This window comes from Diachasma alloeum, unplaced genomic scaffold (genome assembly GCF_001412515.2).
Source record: "Diachasma alloeum isolate Michigan unplaced genomic scaffold, Dall2.0 Dall_scaffold_00338, whole genome shotgun sequence".
NCBI lineage: Eukaryota > Metazoa > Arthropoda > Insecta > Hymenoptera > Braconidae > Diachasma > Diachasma alloeum.
The window spans coordinates 513,635-524,791 of record NW_021680477.1 but is presented as its reverse complement, the minus strand read 5'-3'; the positions used below and the strand labels follow the sequence as shown (position 1 = coordinate 524,791).

General features: G+C 33.9%; 1 protein-coding gene across 1 annotated transcript; it reads right to left on the bottom strand.

Moving 5' to 3' along the window:
* Positions 1-2,552: 2,552 nt before the first annotated feature.
* On the bottom strand, positions 2,553-9,781 carry LOC107040523 (ras-related C3 botulinum toxin substrate 1). Its single transcript, XM_015260642.2, has 5 exons — positions 9,568-9,781; positions 8,569-8,704; positions 7,704-8,040; positions 6,409-6,545; positions 2,553-4,037 (listed from the first exon to the last, which is right to left on the bottom strand). The coding sequence occupies exons 2-4, from the start codon at positions 8,682-8,684 to the stop codon at positions 6,411-6,413; spliced, it is 588 nt and encodes a 195-aa protein (XP_015116128.1). The 5' UTR covers positions 8,685-8,704; positions 9,568-9,781; the 3' UTR covers positions 2,553-4,037; positions 6,409-6,410.
* Between the last annotated feature and the right edge of the window lie 1,376 nt (positions 9,782-11,157).

Below are 11,157 nucleotides of genomic sequence, written 5' to 3'. Positions count from 1 at the left end.
GTCGAAAATGTTGACCTTCACTTGCTTTAGGAAATTTAATGCTCTACAAATCAAGTCCCATGGATTTTCATCCCATTTCTTGCGACGAAATGTCATGCTTAAGAAACATTATTACCGCATCTTTATTTCCTACGTCAAGAACAAAGACGCGACAAGAATTTTCTCTCTCCTGGCAAGAGCGATGAGATAAAAATAAGACATTTTATCGCATCCGTTTGTGATCATATTTACGTTATTTTCGTCTTTGCTCGAAGATTACGAGAATTTTCAATGCAATTTCGCGATTTCCTTTTCGTCAAAACGTGGTGGAATAGAGAATTGAAAGTTGTCAATTACTTGTTAATCAATTACGTCTTAAATCATTAGATTATTTCTCTAGAAATGAAAAATTGCTGGAAGATTACGAGAATTTTCAATGCAATTTCACGATTTCCTTTTCATCAAAACGTGGTGGAATAGAGAATTGAAAGTTGTCAATTACTTCTTAATCAATTATGTCTTAAACCATTAGATTATTTCTCTAGAAATGAAAAATTGCTGAGCGTGACCTCTGAGTCACGTTAAAACCGACCAATCGGGCTGCAGGAGAGCCCCCACCACAACATTTTACCGAGGAATATAAGTTATGAAAGGATGTTTTGTATCTCTCGTGAGGTTGACGAGCAAGAAAACCCAACACAGGTTCTCATTTATTTTTAATGATTCCGCGACGAAAAATTTGAGCTCTCATTCTGAATCACTTTGGAATGGGCCAGTGACCGGAAATGCCGAAGAGCGAGTCAATGCGTCTTCGGTTGGGTGTCTGCCATATTCACTTGCGGCTGTTATCGTAATGCGCGTTAACAGCAAGTCTCATTGACTCACGTCCGCCATCTTTGGAGACACGGGATTCTTGCATCAATTGGAGGAAGCACGTCATTATTGCCCTCGTGCTGAGCTATACTGACTTACTTTTTTCATTTCCGGCTACCATTTGTCGGGTATTGTAATCCCGCAAGATATTCGAGGTGGACGGGGTGATGAATCATCAATTGTCATTTGATGTTAGATGGGACATTTGAGAATTCATGGCGAGGGCAGGTTTACGAGCCGTTCAGCATTTTATTTCGGGATTTTCGTTGCAGTATATTGCTCATTGATCAATAGATATTTCAGGGTTAATTTAACTTTAACTTTCAACGTTATTTATTGCAAGAAACATGCGTTCTTACAATGGCCATTGCCCGAGGGCCTTAATTCAGCCAAATTATCTATATCAGGAGTTGTGTATCTGGCTCAATGTTGATGAGAGTTAGACGTGAGAAAAAGAGAGGAAGAAAAAATAGTATATTTCGTAACGAGTGCAAAAAAGTGTTTTTTGGCGAGTGGGAGGTTTATATCACGAGCCGAAGACGAGTGATATAATCCCACGAGCTAAAAAAACATTTTTTCACGAGTTACGAACAATATTTTTCATCACAATGTCGCGGAAATTGGACTTTTAGGCACGCGGAGCGTGCCGAAAAGTTCACTTTTCGTCACAGCGTGATGAAAAGAAATGAAAATGTGATGAGACGCAACTTTTGAAAATTCGTCGTACAGGAATTGTTATGGTTTCATGGTTTCATCCCTAACTAAGTAGGAAAGAATATCTTTTGCCCTAGAACATTAGTTTTTTAGACGTCCTTCACTAATTAGTTGGAAATACAGTAGTGAAGCGGTAAACCGGGTCAAGTCGATTTTGACTTTTGCTCAGTTTTTGATGAATATCTCAGAACCTAAGAGAGATAGCAAAATTTTTCTCATGACCTTTTTTGTAGAACCAATTAAGGGCTATAAAAAGATCATGACAAAAATTTTTCTATCCCTTTTAGATTCCGAGATATTCGTCAAAAACTGGCCAATAGTCAAAATCGACTTGACCCGGTTTACCGCTTCGATACTGAATTCAACGTTGTTTTATTTTTTTTCTGCGTTTTTTGGCACTGCAAACACTACAAATGAACTCTTCGGAGTATCTGATGTTTTTCAGGCCTTTGGGGCAAATTGATTGCTCGATACCATTTCATAAAATCAATTCCGTACTTGTTTTTCATTCGAATGGAAATAAATAAATAAACTTTCATATTAAGTCACTTAATATGAAAAATAAAACAAGGTTTTCACTAAATAGTTCATGGAAATATTAGTATTTCAGTGTTTGAAATATTTTTTTTCTTTCATTCAATGGATGTTCCCTAATATTATGTAAACAACAATTTTTCAATCAATAAGATTTGGGAGAATATCATTTGAATACTTCAAGATTAATTCAGTATTTAACGGAATTGTTAATGAAAATGTTTCAATACTTTAATTAATTATTGGAACCAATTTTTTGTTTTAATTATCAGGTATCATTGCAGAAAATTAAAGGATTTCATTTCACTTTCCACTAATCAGAATATTAAAATAAAATAAAAAACCCATTCTAATTAGAATGAAAAGAAAAACATGGATTTCAATTGAAGTTTAGGGAATATAGGATAATGTTGGCACATAATTGGAAAGGTTCAATGAATAGTCAGTAACGATTACCGTTTACAATGTATATTTTAAAAAGTTTCATCTTGAAAATACATATAAATAAAAAATAAATGCATCCTAGTAAGTTTACAGAACATGCATTCGTTTTGTGAGATTATTCATTAGCATTTGTAATTCGTTTTGGCTCTCAGTGAGAATAAAACTAAAACTAAACGTGAATATTGAAATTTCGTTCCCTTGTTCATTGTAAAATTCAATAACATACGAAATTAGGCAGTATGAGAGGACTCGCACGTTCATAATACTAAGTTGGAATTTCTCAAAACGGAATCACAATAACTATGGCGAATGATTGCGAAAATTTCTCATGAAACTTCACTAGTCATCCCATTTGCTGCCTCACATGAACAACCCGACGAATTGAAGACGTTTCGTTCCTTCAAAAACAATAGCTCACATTTTCAACTAAAATTAATCCCTTTGTGCTAAAAACTCAAGTATATCCAGTTTCACAATGACATATTCATTTTAATATTTCTATCATTCTTATAATCATCGGAGCGACCACAGTTAGAATGGCAGCTGTTCATCGACAAACTCAAACCACTAAATTATGATAAAATAAAATTCAGAAGCAGCTTCATTCTGACTAGAATAATTCATGATTCACTCATTTATCTATGGTATCATTTCTAGTTTTTACGTATTATAAAAAATTACAATTAATTGTCATGAGTACGTAACTTTGGTTTATTAGCAATTCTGCGTAAGCATTTCAATTGGTCGTGGTTACTCCAATGACTTTTACAAAATGATCATCGATTTATTAATTTTTTTATGCACCCGGAGAAATGATTTATTTGAATTAAATAAATTCTACTTTTGTCTTCCCTTTCATTGGCATCAAAGTAATAATTTATTCGCGGTTTTAAATGTTTAAAGAAAACATTTACAAATGAACCGAATAAAGTGTTTTTCTGAATGAAGAAATTATTCAGAATGTTTTAGAAAACAAATTTATCAATAATCTTTTTTTCGAATTACTTAATCATTCATTTCGTATATTTAATGAAATAAATAAATCAATACAAAATACAAAATTTATTCAATTCAATCGTGTCATTTCGCTGGGTGATGAATTCGATTAGAGGAAATTTAATTAAAAAAATGAAATATAAAGCACAAATAATTTGTAAATTCAGTAGCTGCTACCCCCTAATGAGCAGTTATCTAACTTATGACACTGCTTCCATCGACTCTTCAACATTATTAAATAAATCCACTACTTACACTAAAGAAATGTACCATGTTAATGATTTGATACGATAAATTCATACTTCTTTTACTCTAATTACAAGATAATGCTTTCTGCTTGTTTCCTTGTGTTCAGTCTGGTCTATAAAAATTTTAATTCTCAGTTTGGTATCAGGAGAGGGAGTTGATAGATCTCTTTCATATACGTCTGAATATAGTTTTGTCGGAGGTCTGGGAAGAGCACCAAATTTCGTTCCTCTCCTAACTTTAACCTTTTGCTTTGAAATTAAAAGGAAAAAAAGGTTGTGATGCTTCATAAAATGTCAATAAACGAAATTTCAATTATCGTAAACTTTTGATTCGCGCGTATCATTAAGGATATCCAAGTATTTATGAATTATTTATAGAAAACGCTCGTAATTTTCCAAAATTTCCACTTTTCAATAATTTTATTTTCAATAATTAAATTTATCAATTAAATTGCGTAAGAAAAATTTGAAAAAAAATCATGAGTATTCAGTATTATTCAATCTCCATGCACAAAATTATTCTTTTGAACATTCGTTGTTTATACATAAACTATTTTTGCAATGAATATAAATATTAATTTGTTAAGATTCTGAAAAAATGATTTTTACGATGGAAAATTCATTGTTTATAAATTTTTTATAGAAAAGCCTCGCAATTTTAAAAAATTCCTATTTTTCAATTAATTCAGCAATCTTCCTCCAAAACTTTCTAATTTTTTTCAGATTTTTAAAATGATTTCTAACGGTTCAACATCGCGATTGAAATTCATACCTGCAAAATTAAAATAATAAATCACTGCAAAATGTCCAGAAACTTGGGGTGAAATGGTGCTCAAATGAAAGAAAAGTATTTCACTAGAGAAAAAAAAGCCAAAGTACTTGGATATCCTTAAATGATAAATGATATGAAAAAAGCAGACAATTTAGTCAAATCATTGAAATTCAGAATACAATTATTTCTCTATGCTACATTATATACATTCAAATAGCATTGGTATGCCTCGATAGTTCAATATTTCAATTCTTTCACCTCTTGTTATTCAATTTTCCTTAAATTTCGCACGGGAATTGTATGGAATATGTCATCTTTCTTTAGATATCAATAAGGCAAAAGAGAGGAATTCACTTCCACTTCAATTTGCATCTCTAAGCATTCTTTAAATATAAAAAAATAGCATGTTTTCAAGTACAGGAATATTAATTCACTGCTGAGGTACCTGAAACTAGCTCAGCCCATCGTATCTCACCGATATAATATCATAGTTCGTCTGTAATGCCTGAGCTTATGGCTTAATCGAGACCCAATGGATCCAGAGTATTGGAGAGAAAAAAAATTTTACAAACTCACGTTGGGGCAAATATTTAAGTTCATTTTTCATCACTTATAAACTATAAAAACCTCGTTGTTCTGTTAATTGCCTTGAATATTTGCTCAATGTTCCCATTGTTCGCATTAGGTCTAGAAACAACTGTTTTTTTATTTATCGTTTATCATTTAATTTGAAAAAATGGCTTCGTTACACTCGAGTCATTGATAATCGTCCATTGAAATACAAAAATAATTGTAATAGAGAAAAATCTCAAACGTCGAGAGGTATTTTTAGGTCAGATTCTAGGTGCTAAAGTCCAATGACAAGTTTAAAATTGAGACAATTCGATGATTTTCGTTAGTCTTTGCTAATTATCATTGTCATGTGGCAGTTATGCTCCCATGAGTGCAGTCTTTTTGGTGAATGAGGGTTGAGGATGCCATGGACATCTCATTTAACAATTCTGGAGATTATAATTTTGGAGAAATTTAGGGAAGTATCTAATTTTCGTTTAAACAATTCATGAAATATTCATGACATCCTTGAGTTGATTTTAATGTCGGTATTGTCTCGAAATAATTGCTTTTTTCTCGTTATCAGATTATTTATTTTCCCTATGGCACATTCTGCTGCACCCAGAGAAATAATTTTTCGAATCAAATAACTATTTTTTTTTATTCGAATGGAGACTTCATTATTTAAAAATGAAATCATTGTTCGAATTCTTCATTTAGATCACACGAATCGTTTAATAATTCATTTCATGTAATCAAAACATTTTTTTTAGAATAAATAAATAAAATTATTAATTTTAAACGAAAAAATTGTTGAAATCCATTTTTAAAAAGTCTAATAAGAGTTTTATTTGGTTCAAAGGGCTAATTTCTCTGGGTGTACAAATGAAATAACTGATGTACAACACGAAACAAGAGACTTATAGAATAAAAAATTGTGCAAATACAATTGTGCACGAAATTCATTGTACGGAAGATGCCAGAAATGGAGATTGAGACGAGATTCGATATTTGATATCACGTAATTGTCAATTGATCCTCAAGCTTCTGATGAGGGGCGAGTGAAAAATTATTCACGAAGTATTTTAAAAAATTGGTAATGGAAAAATGTCGATTGGTGGCTATACCTCGCCAGGGCACTATTATGGGACAGCTTCCAACAATAAAATTTCAACTTCGTAAGGGAATTGACTGAACTCATTAAACGATTGAATAGTTGATATTTCCTCTGCCCGTCGTCTTCAATAATATTCTTTTAAAATATACTCTAAGATGATGGGTTGGGGCTATATATACCTTTACAACATGACGCATCTTCTTTGACGACGCTTCTGGGGCTCGGGTCGGAGGACAGCTCTAACAGCTTCGTCGAACACCTGCTTCAGGCCGCGCTGCGTCAGGGCTGAACATTCCATGTACTTGACGGCACGTATCTGGGAGAAACGTTAGTTGTGAGTGAATGATGTTTAGGGAATTTTTTGGCTCGAGAAATTCGTGGCAATGATTCAAATTAAATTATCTGCAGAATGTAGATTCCCAAAGTGATGGAATTCATTGAATTATTTCGTTATTCATGTTTAGAATTTTTTTTTATGGAATGAAAACAATTTTTGTTAAATGAAACACTTTCTACCTTCATTTCGTACAAAATTTGCTGAAATTTCAGGGAAAGTCTCACTTGAAATCTACAAATATTCTTCTTTCATTATTCATGTTCATTCATTTCAGTTCAGCATTCATATCAGTAATCAACAAGTTATCATTTATGTACATGATTTGTGTATATGAGGTATTCAATGCCAAATGAGTGAACGACTTCGATTATGTATCAGAAACAAATGTAATATATAAAAGTGCACTTAAATTCACTTCATACTGTTTATAATTAGTCAATCAACGCCATTTTGTGGTATTTGACCAAATTCGTCTAATTTCGGGAAGAAAAAATTGAAAATAAAATCGATCTAGAAGGAAACCCAACATGCATGACGGCTCAAAACACTTGTTTTGATCACAAGATTTACTAAAAAAATACGAGAAAAATAAAACGTGACATAATTTTGAAAATTCAAGTTTTTCAACTTTTTTTTCAATTCGGTATTATGAGCACCTGGATGAAAAAAAAATTACCCAAAATATTCTTATAGGTGGTAGAAAATCGAAAATTTTGACGTGTCACAAATCAAAATTGGATGAATAGAACTGGAGTTATTGAAAAAAAAAACGAAAAAACAATGAAAAAATCATTTCTCCGAAATGGGCTGTTAAAAAAATTTGAAAAAAATTGATAGTTTTTCTAGGCCTTCAATAGTAGAAAAAATCGAGATCAATTTTCAAGACGGTGAGGGTCACTCGTTGACTCATTTGACATGGAATACCTCACATAAATAGTAACTTCTTGAATACATATACGTAATTAATTACATATATTGACTTGATGAACTTTTTAATGATATTGACGTAATATTGGTTAATATTGACATTTGGAGCTTTTTAAATTATCTCTGAGCATTTAAAATTAGAATGAATGAATGAATAATGTTGTTTTGTCCATTCACCCAACTTCCGCTCAATTAAACAACACTACTCACTTTATTTGCTAATTTTTGTCCCTGCTCACGTTTTATCGCACTCAAGCCCTGCTCTGCCAAGGCAGTGAGCGTCTCCCGATCATCACGCAAGTCAATTTTCGTACCAACGAGTATCATAGGTGCATCAGGGCAGTGATGTTTTATCTCCGGATACCACTTGCTCGTGACATTCTCGAAGGACGAGGGACTCGTCACCGAGAAGCAGATGAGGAACACGTCTGTCTGAGGGTAGGATAACGGGCGCAACCTGTCGTAATCCTCCTGACCAGCAGTGTCCCACAGGCCCAGGCTCACCGGTATCCCGTCCACCACCATCGGCGCCGAGTAATTGTCGAACCTGCAATTACCATTTCATTCGTTTCTGAAAAATCGAGGGCACAAGGAGAAACGACCAAAAATCACATCGCAATGAATTACTTCCTGTGGAACATCCAAAAGATGTCACTGAACTATTATTAGCCACCCCTAGTTTACCTCTCTCCAGAAGAATTGAGAGGGGAAAAGGAATACAAATTGATAAAGGAAATCACTCGAAAAAATTCTAGTTTTCAGAATATGGGAATCCTCAATGAAAAAATGATTCAGTTGCATGTGCCTTCAAAAAAGCAATACAAAAATCCTAGAATGAAATGTAATATTCTCGATTCAAGAAGATTTGCTTCGCGACTCTCAATGCACGCATTCAAAACTGACTGATTGAGTCATAGAATAACATGAAAACATTTTGTATTCCATGAAAAATCTTCTATTGATCATTAATTCTCTGGAAATGCAGAGCCTGCTGGCTTGACTGCAATTCTAAGAATTCTCTACTCTTTATTCTATCCATGAATAATTAATAAGACAGACAATCATTGATACTCACACTGTAGGCACATATTCACCGGGAAAACTGTCTGTCGTGTACGATATCAACATACAAGTTTTTCCTACAGTTCCATCTCCAACCACAACACATTTTATCGGCCTCCCTGAGCTCATAGTGATGATTCCAATGATTTCTGGGTGAATAATCGATACAATAAATAATTCTGTCATACCGAACTTTTCATTTGTCAAGTGAAACAGAAGAAAAAGAAGGAGAAAAAAAGAATAATAAGAAAGTCAACAATTATTTCAGTATTATTCACAATTTTTTCATAATGATGTTATGGGTTTCATTATTTTCTGATGCTGATGCATTCAAATGAACAAAATAATACAAAAGTCGAGCGAGGCAGAGTTTTTGAGGCTTTAGAGTTGGAAAATATTGATAGAAATCAGGTTGAAAATGGTAAAAATGAATGAGTGAATGGAAATAACTGGAATTTATTTGTTACATGAATAAGAAGAAACAGCACGACAAAAACAGGACAATAAAACTGACAATTATGTCAATTTAATGCACATCTTTTTCTTTATAACGTTATGAGTCCCATTATTAACTGATTTTGTTGGACTCAAATTAAACAAAAAAATCCACAACCTGTTTTTTTCGTTCTTGGACGAGATAAACAAAAAATCAAGGCGGGAGTGATTTTTTAAGGCTTTCCACTCAAAAAACATCGATCAAAATGATACTACACGTATTATAAAGAAGTAAATATTAGCGAATTACTTTTTTTAGCGAATAAAAATTAACGAATACTTTTTTTTTCATTTGCATTTCAAAAGAGAAATTTTTGTTTATTGGAGAAATGTTAAAAGACAAAATTGTTCATGCATTCGATGCCATGACATTCTCAAAATTAAATGAGTGCTTAAAGTCGGAGGTAAAAAAATAATAGAATATTTAATAAAATCCAAAATTTCATGCATGAATAATCTCGAGGTTGGCCAAAACCCAAAGCAATACATCAACATTCATAACTGAAGAAATATTCACCTTTTATCGGGCGACGTCCTGCCTCGTACACACAGAATCTGTTTACACAACCTCAACCCTTTATTTTTTACTGATATAAACAAGCCGATGTGTTCCCCACTTTACGAAAACTAAAGTTCTTCTAAAAAATATTCAACTCAACGTCAAATGATACCGTATTTTCCCAATTTCTCCCTAAATCACACGTAAATTGTAATCATCGCCATGATGGTGTCGCGATATTACTCGGCATGAAATAAGGAAATGGGAGTGTTGGACGATTAACAGATGGCGCCAGCTCTCTGTTCCAACTACGATCGTACGACCTTCGACACGATCTCCTCGACCTTTCACCCTCCTTTGACCCTCAAGAATGACTGACTCTAAGAGTTATTGAATCTTGAGAGCGTTGGATACGTCTTATTGCTCTGCATAGTTTTATCGTTTCATCTTGAGATGGCTCGATGTTTAGTAGCTTTTGACCCTCACGGAAACTCGGCTCATCTTGCCCACCTGGCCCTCACGACCCTTTGACACTTGAAACTGTTTCATCGATTCACTTGTTTTTCTGGTTCGACCGTTGTACGACTGCTCAACCCTTATTTTGAATCCTGAAGATTTCATGTAATGAAAAATCAAGTGATAACAAATAATAATGACAAGATTGTCATCATAACAAATAATGATGACAAGATTTTTTTTGGCGATTTCGTTTTTCGCGATTATCTCGGAAACTATGAGAGATAGAGCCTTAAAACCTATTCCATTCGATTCCTGAGGAAATTTGGGTTCCCCATAGGCAGATGGACGGCTCAGAATTGCGTTTTTCCACTCCCTACACCCTATATAAGATAAATTAAATTAATTTTTTTTGGCGATTTCGTTTTTCGCGATTATCTCGGAAACTATGAGAGATAGAGCCTTAAAACCAATTTCATTCGATTCCTGAGGAAATTTGGGTTCCCTATAGGCAGATGGACGGCTCAGAATTGCGTTTTTCCACTTCCTACACCCTATACAAGATAAATTAAATTAATTTTTTTTGGCGATTTCGTTTTCCGCGATTATCTCGGAAACTATGAGAGATAGAGCCTTAAAACTAATTTGTATTTCCTATAGGCAGAATGGACGGCTCAGAATTGCGTTTTTCCACTCCCTACACCCTCTACAAGATAAATTAAATTAATTTTTTTTGGCGATTTCGTTTTCCGCGATTATCTCGGAAACTATGAGAGATAGAGCCTTAAAACCAATTCCATTCGATTTATCTTCTATAGCGTGTAAGAAGTGGAAAAAAGCAATTCCGAGCCGTTCATCTGCCTATAGGGAACCCAAATTTCCTCAGAAATATAGATAGATAGATGAGCCTCTACTTTAGTCTATCTTCTTTGAGTGGGACTGCCGAGGCCCCGCCTACCCAACTCCTTTTTACCGACGATCGACCGTGGCGCCATCGCTCCCATGGGGTGATACTCATTTCAGCTTGGGGTCGTCCTCTACTTCAGTCTATCCTCTTTCAACCCATGACAGATGTTTCAAGAATCCCCTTCCACCATCTCAAAATTCCCCTTCCCTCACCACTCAGTCCATTGTTCAGTATCAGTACAGAAC

What these genes read in the sequence shown, in the direction of transcription:
- LOC107040523 (XM_015260642.2), bottom strand. Translation starts at nt 8,684, where the DNA reads ATGAGCTCAGGGAGGCCGATAAAATGTGTTGTGGTTGGAGATGGAACT. An exon ending in GGTGAATATGTGCCTACAGT is followed by an intron (nt 8,041 to 8,568) that starts GTGAGTATCAAT and finishes TGGTAATTGCAG; the next exon opens with GTTCGACAATTACTCGGCGC. An exon ending in GACAAAAATTAGCAAATAAA is followed by an intron (nt 6,546 to 7,703) that starts GTGAGTAGTGTT and finishes CGTTTCTCCCAG; the next exon opens with ATACGTGCCGTCAAGTACAT.